The sequence below is a fragment of the Cuculus canorus genome, chromosome 1 (assembly GCF_017976375.1).
Source record: "Cuculus canorus isolate bCucCan1 chromosome 1, bCucCan1.pri, whole genome shotgun sequence".
Lineage (NCBI taxonomy): Eukaryota > Metazoa > Chordata > Aves > Cuculiformes > Cuculidae > Cuculus > Cuculus canorus.
The window spans coordinates 85,591,251-85,605,214 of NC_071401.1; the positions used below are offsets into that span (position 1 = coordinate 85,591,251).

At 36.5% G+C, this 13,964-nt stretch overlaps 1 protein-coding gene across 3 annotated transcripts in view; it reads left to right on the plus strand.

The window, feature by feature from the left end:
• IL1RAPL1 (interleukin 1 receptor accessory protein like 1) overlaps window positions 1-12,516 on the plus strand; it is a 697,071-nt gene extending 684,555 nt beyond the window's left edge. For all 3 annotated transcript variants that reach the window (XM_054056063.1, XM_054056064.1, XM_054056066.1), the window contains exons 10-11: window positions 8,207-8,377; window positions 9,671-12,516. In XM_054056063.1, the coding sequence (XP_053912038.1) occupies window positions 8,207-8,377; window positions 9,671-10,389 (890 nt within the window). In that variant the 3' untranslated portion in view covers window positions 10,390-12,516. The remainder of the gene's footprint in view (window positions 1-8,206; window positions 8,378-9,670) is intronic.
• Window positions 12,517-13,964: the final 1,448 nt, after the last annotated feature.

Here is a 13,964-nt window from a genome sequence, read left to right on the forward strand (position 1 = left end):
ATTCGTATTGGCTCTTGGCATATTATGGCAATAAGAAATCTCATTCTATGAATACCAATTTCAAATTCTATTAAAATTACATTTAGAAAAATGCAGTTTTCATCTTTCTAAATATTACTGGTTACAAAAGGGGATTTTCCTCTTCTTTAATTACAATGTTATTGTTGCAGAACTGCTTCTCTTAACTCTTCTCATTTATTCTACTTATTTACATTTGAAATGCAATTTAAATGATAAGATCTCAATTTATGTCTCCACTGAATGTGAGATTTTCTAGATTCTGTCCTTGAAACTTACTAATTCAAAGAAATATTCTTGCTTTTTTCTCTCTCCCCATTACATAGAATCTGAAGTACATGTATAATATATATGTGTTAAAAAAACCCCAAAACAATATTACCAAAAATGTCTTTAAATTCAGGTTAAAAAGTCCAGATGTCAAATAGAAAACCAAAAGATTATCATATATAAATCAATGAAGACTGAGATATCTCCTGTTCCTCAACCAGCAGCACCCTCAAATAGTTCTAAACTTCAAAGTTCTTTTATCAAAGGCCAAAGCACATTCCAGATATCTGAGGTAGGTGAGATGCACACAGAATGTTGTCATCTAATTTTAAGAATCTTAGATTAAAAGCCTGTTTCCAAGCTACTTCTCCCTTGACTTTTATTTATATCTATAAAGATTTACTTAACTTATCCATGCTTTCCCTAGATCAAGGTTGTCTTAGCTTCAGTTTTCAAAATACTTAATAGCAATGATAGGATACAGGTACTGTCACCGAGATCAACAGAACTGAGGATTATACATAGAATTCAGCATGCATTTTATACAGGTAACTAGTTGCTTTGTTGAATTAAAACCATAAGAAGAGCATCAACTCTCAACACCTTTTATTCAAGAAAATTCTTTAGTATAGAAAAATTATATTCTTCTATTTTCAGAATTTATATGGCACTCTTTACTAGTGCCTCTTACTACTTTCTCCTTTTTTTTTGAACTGTAGCTAGTTTCTTCCAGTCTTTCATAGATAACTATTATGCTATTCCATTTTTCCAGCTGAGTAGATACCATTCAGTCTTTCAATATCTACTAATAATATGTTTTTTCTAAGTTTGATGTCTTACCTGCAAATAATTCATAGCAACGAAGAAAATAATTTCTGTCACCATCTTTTAACATTCATAATATTTTAACATTGTGAAACAGACTCATGAGTTCTCATATCTGTCAAGAGCAACTGCTAATATTGATGCCTCATCAGTTTTTCATATTGAAAGCAGAATGTCTTAAGTGGTAGTAACAAATTTAAACTTCCATGTTAATGAGAATGACTGAGAAATATTTGAGATGTATTCTTCATTTAGCTAGGAATACAAGATCAGACTAATTATAAGACAAAAAATAGCTTTAATAATAGGCTATTCAGTTTAAATAAGTAAAATTCATCTTATGTATCTATCAATGCCAGATTTTAGTTCTGATTATAGAGGGAAAATACAGCTTACACCTGAAAACATGTCACTGCATTATTTTTGGGGTAAACTTTTATCAGCAGGGAATCATATTTTTCAATGTCAAATGCAGCATTGATATATTGGGGGTTGCATAAATATAAAAACAACTTCAAAATTGTTATTTCTTTTATTTTCTTTATGTTCTTTAGACTTCCAAATTCAATAAGGCTTAACGGGGGTGAGGGGAGAAAAGAAGAAAAAAAAGGGGGAAATAAGAGAAAAAGAAACACTTGTCCATTGGCTTAACACTTCTTTAACTTAGAATCATAGAATCACTAGGTTGGAAAGGACCCACTAGATCATCGAGTCCAACCATTCCTAACATTCCCTAAACCATGCCACTCAGCACCTCATCCACCCATCCTTTAAACACCTCCAGGGAAGGTGACTCAACCACCTCCCTGGGCAGCCTGTTCCAATGCCCAGTGACCCTTTCCATGAAAATGTTTTTCCTAATGTCCAGCCTGAACCTTCCCTGGTGGAGCTTGAGTTCATTCCCCCTGTCATTTGGGAGAAGAGGCCAGCTCCCTCCTCTCCACAACCTCCTTTCAGGTAGTTGTAGAGAGCAATAAGGTCTCCCCTCAGCCTCCTCTTCTCCAGGCTAAACAACCCCAGCTCTCTCAGCCGCTCCTCATAAGACTTGTTCTCCAGCCCCTTCACCAGCTTCGTTGTTCTTCTCTGGACACGCTCCAGAGCCCCAACATCCTTCTTGTGGTGAGAGGCCCAGAACTGAAAATCTTGCCCAGTGCTACATTTATAAAATCTGCCTTCAGTTTAACTTTACCCGCTCTGCACAAGAATATGAACTATCATTGAGAATGCTACGCTTAAATACTTTGCCACAGAAAAAGCTAACGGTAGTTCTTAATTTTTATTAACATTAAAAGGGCTTGATATTAAAAAATAATAGAAAATGTTGATGTAAGATTCACAAGCAACAGTAAGTAATGTGAGAAAATGTATAAGCTTTTCTAAAGACTTAGGATTTGGGCATTTTCCTCAACTAAGTATTTAAATCACAGTTTCCATTTCATTAAGGGTGATGAACAATATTGTAATGTGTACATTTAATGTGACCCCATGAATAATGAAACAAATGCAGATTATGAAATGCCATAGCCATTATAATTTTGAAGCAACTACAGTCTATAGGAAATTTCGAAAGCCCAGGAGTTTGTAACCTTTCCTGGACACAGCTTATTTTTTAAAGAGGAAAGTCTCCTGCATCAGCTTGACCTCAACTCCCTGCTTCTAAGAACCCCACTTAAAACCCTGGAAGTTAGAGTTAAACCAATGTAATGCTCCTAGACTCCAGTAATAGTATCTCAGTCGTTACTAGGCTGGCATGTACTCTGGCAAAGGAGGGGAATCAGCTATCCAATTCGGTATTGATATAGAAGTAGAAGACCTTGTCAAAGCCAGACGTTGCCAGCTACACCTAGCTGCAGAGCAGCCTGCACACGGTCAGCTGCCTTTAGTGCACTGAATGTTTCTGAAGGCATTGCTAATTACTCTGGAGGGTTTTAGATTGCACAGAGCCGTGGGTTGACCCTGGTGTCTAGGTCTTACAGCTTCACTGCAATGAGAATCACTAGGAAATATGGCATTGTGGGATTTCTCTTTGCTTTGATCTATTAATCTGTCTTGTGTATAAAACGTATCGAAATTCGAGTTTGTTATCTGCTTGAACCTGGCTGATGAGAAAATACTGACTCTATGAAAGCTGTTTGTTTTTCTTAAATAATATTTTTCATTCATATATATAATTTTCTGTCTCCCATTAGCAGAATAGCTGCAGTGTTTAAGGTTTAATTAAAACCTCAAAGGCCCAAACTACTGGCTTCTTGGATCACAACATGGAAATAGTTAGAAAACCTGTATATCTAAAATATAAATTCAATGCTGAATCTGTTTGCTGGACCCTGTAGAAGATGAAGATTTATCAATCCTTCTGTAGGCACCAGTTTACCATTCCTTCATGTGTAGCTGTTACAAAAGCATGCATACAGATGAGTTCTTAGATGTCTGATGGCAATTTATTTACCCCAAAATCCCATTTGCATGTGACAAAGGGGATGTCTATAGAGTCTGGGTTTCATTTTATGCTCACATCAAGCCTTTAAGTTGCTGCTGAGCATATGCTTGAAATAACAAGCATTATTTGCAGCATCATCCCCTAAAAGTTTATGTCACTTCTGCTGGATTAACAATGTAGAAAGTTGCAGGGATTACGATATGATTGCATGAGTACCAGAAGGAATACATAGCATTAAAGAATGCATGTTGCTGTGATGCAACAGGTGTTTTGGCTAAAATCCTAGGCCACTAAATGAAGTAATATTTCCATGCGTTATTAATAAGGCTGGGATTTCACCCTCAATGTTTACCCTTAAGATCAACCCAAACAATTTTGTCAGACCTGAGACTGAGTGCAGCTCCATAACCATTACTCAATGCTTTCAACTCCATAGAATAGTTAAAATTTTATAGCAAATATTGCAAAATAAAGTTATATAGCAATATTGTACCTCACAGTCTGTTTTGACCAGAGTCTTCCAGTACTAGTGTTTTTGGAATGACTGAAGCATTTGTGAGTTGAATATATCATACCTTGAGGACAGGCTGTATTCAACCCCATTGCAATAAACTAATCCAGAGCTTCCACATGTTTTTTGCATTAAAACTGGTTCAATTCAGCCATATAAGATCTGGCTTATGTGTTGTTTTAATATTTTCAATTAATAGATACAAGAAAACTACACAAAATAGAAGCTGTAGAGTTGAAGAGCTCCTTCCTAGTTCTAAACTACCTCTAGGCAGCAAAAAGTAACTACAGACCACATAACTGAAGAGGATTACTTGTCTGTTCTCAACGAATGGGAAGAGAAGAGTTATTACATCAAAATATTTCAAATTATTGCTATTGCATGATATTTTATGTCATACTGAGCTCTGTTCAACAAATTAAAGGACAGCCATTACATAATACAGCTCTGCAATGTATCTGGACGCAATGCAAGATGGGCTTATTCTGATATGATTCTAAAAAAAGAATCCTGAAATGGTTAAGGGAATAAGAGTGCTTTCTGGTACAAAAGTACGTGTAGATAATTGCTTTCAGTCTCCATGGGAAAGAAAAAACATTTCAGATGAAATGATCAACGTCCTTGCCTTTGGTTATTAGCAGCTATTTTTCTTCCAAAGTGTGGGAGGAAGCAGGTAGTAACTATATTCCAGTTTATTGCTAATGCCTTACAAAAACAAACCTTTGAAATGGCGTAATCTATATCTAAAGCCAAAGTGCAAGCAACGATCAATCACATTTTCATTTCTGAGGATCCTTGGATAGAAGACTTAATTACTTGCTGATGAAGGCAAATAAGGAAATTCTCATTTTAAAGAAAAAGCTTATTTTGTCACTGGCTATTTTTTTGTTTTCAATTTAGATTGTTGCCTTTTTTTCTGACACTGTAAATCCAGCCAGTATCTGAATTTATTGCATAGCCAAATATGTAATTATCATGCTACATAGTAATATAAGTATTATGATTTGATTTGTGATTAGGAGCAGAACAGGAATATTTTGATGAAGTGGATTTTTTTTTTCTTGGAAAAGAAAGATATGCTGACACCAAATATTTTCACAGATAAAATACCTGTTCCAATGAATGGCCAAGAAAACACAAAACTGTGATATACTTCCTGCATGCTTCCTGGGAGTCTGGAGAATCCTGGATGCATTGCTCAAAGGAAGGCTTACTTGGAGAACAGTCTGAGAGCAAAAGGCTTGAGAGCAAAGCTGAAAGCCTCCTGTTTCCATGTCACATGACCAAGAGACTAGCAAGATGCAAGCACCATTTCTTAGAGTGTTACAGCTGTAAGATCAGGATGTCTGCAGGCTCCCATCTTTCCCTCTCAGTCCATTTGGACAGCATATTAAAAAACACAATTTACAATCAAAAATGATCTTTAGAATGTAGGCAGCGGTCCCATCCATTACAAGTAGGAGTAGGTGGGACCATTTAACTGAGAAGAACTGCACATAGAGACGTTATCTACAGTGTGTTTAAATACTTTCCTGGAGATTTCAGCAATTTTATGATATCTCCCATTTTTCATTATGATTGAAGTTCTACATTTTCTTGACTATCAATTAGAGAAAATAGTAAATGCTCTTTGATCACATCACATCACATCACATCACATCACAGGAAAGAGAACTTATGATGGCTATGTAGCTATCTACCCATTGGAGTTCTTTAAATGTTTCAGAGTTGGCAATGTGGCTCAGATATCTTTAATTAACTAAAAGCAGACTAATACATAAATATCATAGAAATAAAACAAAGGCATATGTGATCATCCCAGGCATTTCACATCTTGCAAATTGTCTGCTCATGCCAGTGTGTCAGCCCATCAGATAACAAAATTACCACATAAGGAAATTCTGCTGTAAAGTGAACTTTATACTTTTCGTGAAAGGAAGTTGAAAATAACTGACAGATGGGGAGTAAAATAGCTAAAGGAAACCACTGTGCTAACGCATCGAACAGTTCCCCAAACTGGACTACACATCTTACTGGATTGGAATTTGAATAAACATATAATTGCCTGCACCCGTCTGTGTAGATACACCCTAGATCTTGGCTGTTCATAGCCCTTCAAATGCTATTTAAACTACAGTACTAGGATGAATAGAAACATTCCCTGCAATACCAGATAATGCAGTAAGCGGAAGTGGTGGAGCCTCCATGGTATGAAAAATGTATATTTCAAATAAATACATTAGTGGAATATCTACATATACAAGAAAATAGTGGCAGAGTATGAATAATTTTCCCTCTAGGTAGGAATGTGCAAACCATCTTAGAAACCAATACTCCAAGCCTTTAAAACAGTTTGAACACTGCATTATTTATCATCTTAAGAAATGATACATTCTCAGCTTTACTCAAAGACTTTCAATGAACTCATTTTGTTCTCAAGCATGTGCTTTGGTTATGACCATTATTAAGGTGATGATAGAAAATGGCATTACTGCATCATCATTTCGTCAGTAGTCATAATTTCCCTGTATATCTCTTGCCCTCTCTCTATGTTAACTCAGTTGCTGTGTTAACACTGTCCTACAGAAACAAAAACCTGCTATGTAATCTCCCTCTATCTCATACTAGATCCAGTTAGTGCTATTTCTAGGCATTGTCAAAGGCATGAGGATCTTGTCTGTTGTGAAGGATCACGGTTTCACAAATATTCCAGAGAAAATTAATGGAACAAGTGAACCATAGGAGGCAGCCCTTCACTTTTTCTTCTAAGTTTTTCTGCTTCATTTTTCTTCTTCTTCTTCTTCTTCTTCTTCTTCTTCTTCTTCTTCTTCTTCTTCTTCTTCTTCTTCTTCTTGCACACAAGAAGTGTGCAGGGGAGAGAATAAGCATGAAGTAATTTCATGGGTTTGGTGAGTTTGAAGGTAGTTATGGATTTACCATTTAAGTTTTGTCATCTGCAAATGTTTATAAGAATAATATCTATGCTTTCTCAGAGTGAAGAGTGCACTGTTCAAGATTAGCACCATTTTATTAACTTCATTTGTACTCTTTGCACCTATCTTGCATTTGGCAAGCTTTTCCAAATAATGCTACCAGAGTACCAAAAGTTGCAAAACGAGGAAAGGAGTGGCTCACTAAATAACTGAAGTTAGCACTGGAGCAATATAACATTACTTATGAGACACAGTCAAGTATCCAATCAGGTCTCTTTTACAAGTAATTGATATTCTTGATAGCCTATGCATAATGTTGACGAGAGACTTAGAAGGATGTTAACACTTCATTACTCTTGCCATTGATTTTTTTCTGCTTTCTTCACAAGAAAAGTCAAAACCTGACCTCTTATTCCACTGAATTAGTTCCAGAACACTTGGCATTATTGACCCCCTAATGAAAATTAATGATGGCTCTTTTGATCCAGTCTTTCAAGTAGGCACAGCAAACACATTTAAGAAATAAGCACACTTATTTCTCATATTGAAATGAAATAACACACTGTTAAGTAACAAAATGCACATTAATGGAACATTAAATTTGCAAATTTAACCACACAGAATCAAGAGAGTTAAACTACTTTATCAGGAGTTGATGACTCAAAAATTTAAGCATGGCAATAATTTCAGACCAGGAAAGAAAATGAGTTTTACAAGATACACATAAAATTAGAACACTTTGGCCCAAGGTCCTAAATTTAGAGTAAAAATCTTGCAAAACTGAAATGGTTTTACCATGCAAGAGATGCAATTGCACATTAGCCTAGGTATTTCCATGTTTTCCTTTTAAATCTAAAGAAGAATTCACATTATTTTCAGAAACTTTTTTCTTTTGTGCTCACAAGTTGTCACCCCACAGTTGAGTGGATTTCCTTCATACAGAGCCTCACACAAATGTTTATGCAAAACCTGACTTCAGTCTTTGGATATGGATCCCTTCTCCCTTGCATCTGTGTAAATAAGGATTACCTCTACCAGGTTAAACAGGAAAAGTGTATGTGTTCACATCTACGTATTGGATGAAACCTGGTCATATTATCTGAACAACTTCATACCCTGATAAATTCTTTCAGAAATTATTCTTGGGGAATTATCTGGGAAATCTGCAAGAATCATGAACTAACTTACTTTCTTCCTCTCTTTCCTTAGATAACAAAGACTATGATGCATATCTATCCTATACCAAAGTAGATCCTGATCAATGGAATCAAGAAACTGGAGAAGAAGAAAGATTTGCTCTTGAGATCCTACCAGATATGCTTGAAAAGCATTATGGATACAAGTTGTTCATACCAGACAGGGATTTGATTCCCACGGGAAGTAAGTCATGTCTTCATGCTTGTTTATTTCCTCAGCAGCAAGTGCAGTAGTTGCAGAGATTGTTTTGGTATTGTTTCTACACCTCCTCCTTCAGAATATCATCTTAGAAAATGATAAAGATAAGCAACAAACATACTTAATGTGTATAAGGTGATCATTTATAGTAATTGTATTATACTGATTGAAGGTGGGACAGTGTTGGAAGAGCTTGCAAAAGTAAAGGAAGTGAATGACACCACCATTTTTCACAGATTTTTGAGAACTTGCATATCTGGGAATGAATACAGAAGTCTTTGAGTTTTGTTCCTTAGAATTTGTCTGGAAAGATATCCATGATTCCAAGTGTTTATTACAGAAATTCTGATAGGAAGGAAAAAGTTGTGTTTGGACCAGGGAAAGGGCTGAGTAATAACATCTACAGCAGAGCAAAGTACTGAATTCTGGTAGTGACCACTGGAGATTAAGGCACAGTGGAGATACTGGATCATTCTCAGAGACTACAACTTAGAATTTATTCCAGCTGGTACACGTAGATATTTTTCATGTTTCTTTCAAATATTCCAACCTGTACAGAAATTTTTTTGTAAGTTGCTGTAATATTCTTCATAACTACAGTGTAACCATATAGGCAGCTACTAAGTTCAATATCTTTTACTGAAGATAAGAAAAGATGCTTGGTCTAGGCAAAGCACAACATCAGACATAATTGCATGGATATTTTTGAAGTCTACAGCAACAGCAAACATTAATTTACAAGAGACAACACTGTTTTTGAGAACGTGTGTTCTAGAGGCATGAAAAGAAAACAAAAATCTAACCTTACAGTACACCTTAGAGTATCTTTTAGGTTTGAGACTGAACACCTGAAGAAAATATTTGCTGCTCTGTTGCCCACCTGAATGCCTTTGCCTGTTTAAAGGAAAAGATGGTGACGGACACGCTTGTTCCAATAAAGATAAAGACAGTGATACAAAACCACAACTCGTGAACAAACACTCATAATCCATAGTGACTGGGGGAATAGAAATTTTACAGGATAATAATGGTTGAGACTGAAAGGGAGGAATCTCTGGAGGTCATCTGATCCAACTCCCTGCTTAAGCAAGGCCACTTAGAGCAGGTTGCCCAGGACCAGGTCCTGGTGAGCCAACCTGGTGCATTTGCAGGTGATGGGTTTTTGCGTATGTCAGTGAGCTCTTCTGAGAGTAGGGATTTGTTTCTGTTGTTTTCCCCAGTCTATGGGAGCAGAGTGTTTTCTTAGACTGAGTTATGAGCACTTGTCTTATTTTGTAGCCTACATTGAAGATGTGGCAAGATGTGTAGACCAAAGCAAGCGATTGATCATCGTCATGACTCCAAATTATGTGGTCAGAAGAGGCTGGAGCATCTTTGAACTGGAAACGAGGCTTCGAAACATGTTAGTCACAGGCGAAATCAAAGTGATACTGATTGAATGCAGTGAACTACGAGGAGTTATGAACTACCAGGAGGTTGAGGCGCTGAAACATACCATCAAGCTCCTCACTGTCATTAAATGGCATGGACCAAAATGCAACAAATTGAATTCCAAGTTCTGGAAACGTTTACAGTACGAAATGCCTTTTAAGAGGATTGAACCCATCACACATGAGCAGGTGTTAGATGTCAGTGAGCATGGGCCATTTGGGGAACTGCAGACAGTCTCCGCAATTTCCATGGCTGCTGCCACCTCTACTGCTCTTGCCACTGCCCATCCAGACCTGCGCTCCACCTTTCATAACACGTATCATTCACAGATGCGCCAGAAACACTATTATCGAAGCTATGAATATGATGTACCTCCTACTGGCACCCTGCCACTTACCTCAATAGGTAATCAGCATACCTACTGCAACATCCCTATGACACTTATAAATGGGCAGCGGCCACAGACAAAAACTAACAGGGAGCAGAATCCAGAAGAGGCTCACACAAACAGTGCGATACTGCCCCTCTTGCCGCGGGAGACTAGTATATCAAGTGTCATTTGGTGACCAAAATGCAAGGGGCCACCAAACCCCTTGAGTAGGAGCTGAATCTGCAGTCTGGTGCCTGGAACTACATCCTCGACTGCTGCTGTTAAACATGCATTACAACTGATAACATACGAGGAAAAACAGGGTCTTGTACATATGTTTTTTGCAATTTCTTTGTAGCATCAGTCTTCCTGTTTTACCCATGTCTCTTCCCATTCACATTTTTGACTTTGTTTTATATGTCATTGGAATTTGTATATTTACATTTTTTTCTAAATGAAGAGACTGCTGTATAGATAGGAACCTTTTTTGCTTCATTGGTATAGTTTTAGACTTTTTGTTTGTTTGTTTTTAACCTCTCTTGGGAATGCTTGGACAAAGCTATGTTGATATCAGAAACGCCATCCATTTTGTTGGCCTGCCCAGCCTGTTTCCTGAAGGCCATGCCTGCTGCAGTTCACTTCTTTTGGAAAATATTTGTTCTTAGAAGGACCCCATCCCTCACTGAGAGCTCCAGTTTCATTTCTACTCCCCTAATGTGCACTGCTTCTTCCCTGCCCTTACAATGGCCCCCATTTGGGGTACAGTCTGATCATCTAACATGTAACTTGGTAGATACTTGTCAAACAACAGAGTATACTCAATCTGTATTGGTTGCTTCACAATAGGCACCACAGAGTGTGAAGAAAATAGAGATGGTTTGGTTTTTGCTTTCTTGGGTTTATTTTATTTTTTTTTTAATATAATTTTAAGTATAAGCTGAATGTATCCCTTTTATAAATATAAAAGCAAACCCTATTTTTAACATTTCCTGGAAAAATATTAATGTTGTTGTGGACTTTATTTTAAACATTTAACTTTTTATTTCCCCCCTTTCAAAATCCTGCAAATAAGATCATTTGCAATTGTCAGACAATTAAGACAAGTGAGGCAATAGGCACTGAAGTGCAATGTGTCCTGCTAATATTTGCAGAACTGACTTTCAAACCAAAGGGGAATAAAAAGATGATAATTTGTCACTTTGTATTATATAAAAGTGTTATTTTCTGAAAAACTAAGAGCAAAACATTATTTTGCTGTGGATTACAGAGCCCCCTTGTATTTTAATGTTCCAAAAACTGTATTTGCTTTAAGATTATATGTTCAGGATTAAGCAATCTTCTTTCACTTGGTTTTAGCTTGTAACTATAAGTAAAACTTTATTAATTTCAACATGATTTCAGTAAAAACTCAGGCAGAAAATAGTGACATGAATATCAACAAATATAATTGTTCTCAGAATAAGTTTTATTTATACAGAATTAATATTTAAATCAGACCTGGAAGTATTAAAAACAGTTTATTCACTTTAATGAATAAATAAATTAGTTCTATTTTTCATGTATGATTCTATCTTTGAGGAGTTGCCAATAATGTGTGTACCACGGTTGCCTGAGAAGAAAAAAAAGAAATAGTATGTTTATATCTGGACATCTTTAAGACAAAAGAAATAAGCATCTTATGTTTTAAATAATGAAAAGTCATTTCTGGTTTTAGAATGAGAGAGAAGTGGTGTTGTAGCATACAACATATTCAGGCCAAGCTCTCTGCTACTCTGCTAGCAGAAGCAGGGAAGCTAAGGTAAAGCTGGTTGCGGCACACTGTTGTATGGTCATGGGTTTGATTAACCCTGGCAGAAATATAACTGGTATCCTGGCAAACAGACATTATAGTCTAGTTATACAATTAATTAGCTGTAGGTATTTTTATGTTAGCTGAATTATATTAGCCAATATAATGAACATGTGGGGTTTGTTCATCCTGATTGTCACAATAAGAAAAGTACAGTTTATAATATTTTGGTCTTCTCTAATGAGCAGTGATGGGTAGAGAGCAGTTAAACTGCAGTTTGGGGGATGTTTGTGGCAGTAAGCCAGAAATAACAGTATGGGAGGAAATGACTACGCTCCTGTTGTGAAAGTCAAAAATCTCAGTATCCGTGTAACAAGCTAATAGAGCTTTGGGATGTGCACTGATTTTTATTTTCTTAAAAATGTTTATTTCTCTGAAAATTTGCTCAATCCCTTTCCTACACTCTGTTCTTTATTGAGGTGTCTCCCTCTGGACAACTGCCAAACATCCGCAAAATGGAAATGAAGCTGCCAGGCTAGATACATTTTTAAGAGAGCTTTGCACATTTGGCTATTTTCATAGTGTAAGAAAGCTATCATTTATTTGCTTTTGCAGACAGCTGTCAGGCACTGATGGTATTTTCCTTCATTCAACTGGATGCCAAATACCCCAGTATTCTCTGAAAGCAATGCATTCTTCCTCTCCTTTTCCCTCCCCTGTACATGCCCTGAGCTAAAGACTGGGATGTGGAATAAATGTAGAATGTAGCTATCTTACTGGAGTCACATTTAGATGATTGGTAGGCGTTTCCTTAGGCACATGGGGAGTACATTTCTATTATTCTATTTTTAGTGTAGATTTAAGCACTTTCAATAGCATGATTCAGGGATTAATGGATAATATTTGATATTCGCACTACTTAAAACAAAGGTTTTCTTATAATGTTTTGTCATAATACTAAATAAAAGAAAAACAAACAAAAAAAGAGAAGCAAACCACAAAACAAAGCCTGAAATAAATGGAGAAGCTGATATGGCTTCAGAAACATTTCTCCTTAGTATTCCTCTTCTATGAACAGCTCTGTGTGGGGAACAGTAAAGGAAACATTTGTGTGTTCACGTGCTCTATGTTTGACAAAAGTTCTGTTGGAACGCAAAATAAAACAAACAAAACAAAGCAACTAACAAATCTTTCATTACCCTAGTGCTTAGGCTCTATCCTCTCTTGGTGAAGATGTTCCAGTTTTTGATAATCCTGCTGGAAGTGTGCATGCAGTGGCCACATATGAGGTTTAGCCATAAGCAAATAGCACTTTATTTAAAAAAAATGCACAGTGTGATTATCGGAAAAACTTACTCCGCCTGGACAATTACTTCAAGTCTATATGTGGATTCTATGCATATGAATTACCCAGGTGTGGTGCTTTGTCTTTATAAGGTTCTCTCTAATCAGGGTGGTCCTTGATATAAAACTAGAGGACTCTGTTGCACAACATGTAGAAATTCATATATAGGTTCTCCAGACCTATATATGTTCTCCAGACATCACATACAGCTGGACAGCAATGGGGGACTGTATAGTATGCAGCTAATAATTTTGAAGGTGAAGTGCATTGCTGGGTCTGATTCTGTTCTCACTTGCAGCAGTATGATTTGAGGGTAAATTTAATAAAGCCAAATGAGAGCAAGATTGATTTGAGTGGGAGGAAAAATTGGAAATGCAAAGAGAAAAGGAATTCATATTTGCAGTCTGTGACAAGCTGAAACCTTGACTGCAAGGAAAGCAGCAGCAAAATATCTTCTGCATTTTAGTAGTTCACACCTGGCAGCCAACACCAAACTCTTTCAATATGATTTGGTTCAGAGCTAAATACTGTTAGGGTTTGATGCAAAGTAGGAATTTTCTTTTACTGCACGACTGTGAAAACCATGTGTATGTTATATAACAGGTGATAACCGGCTTCAAAATAATTGGAAAACTTC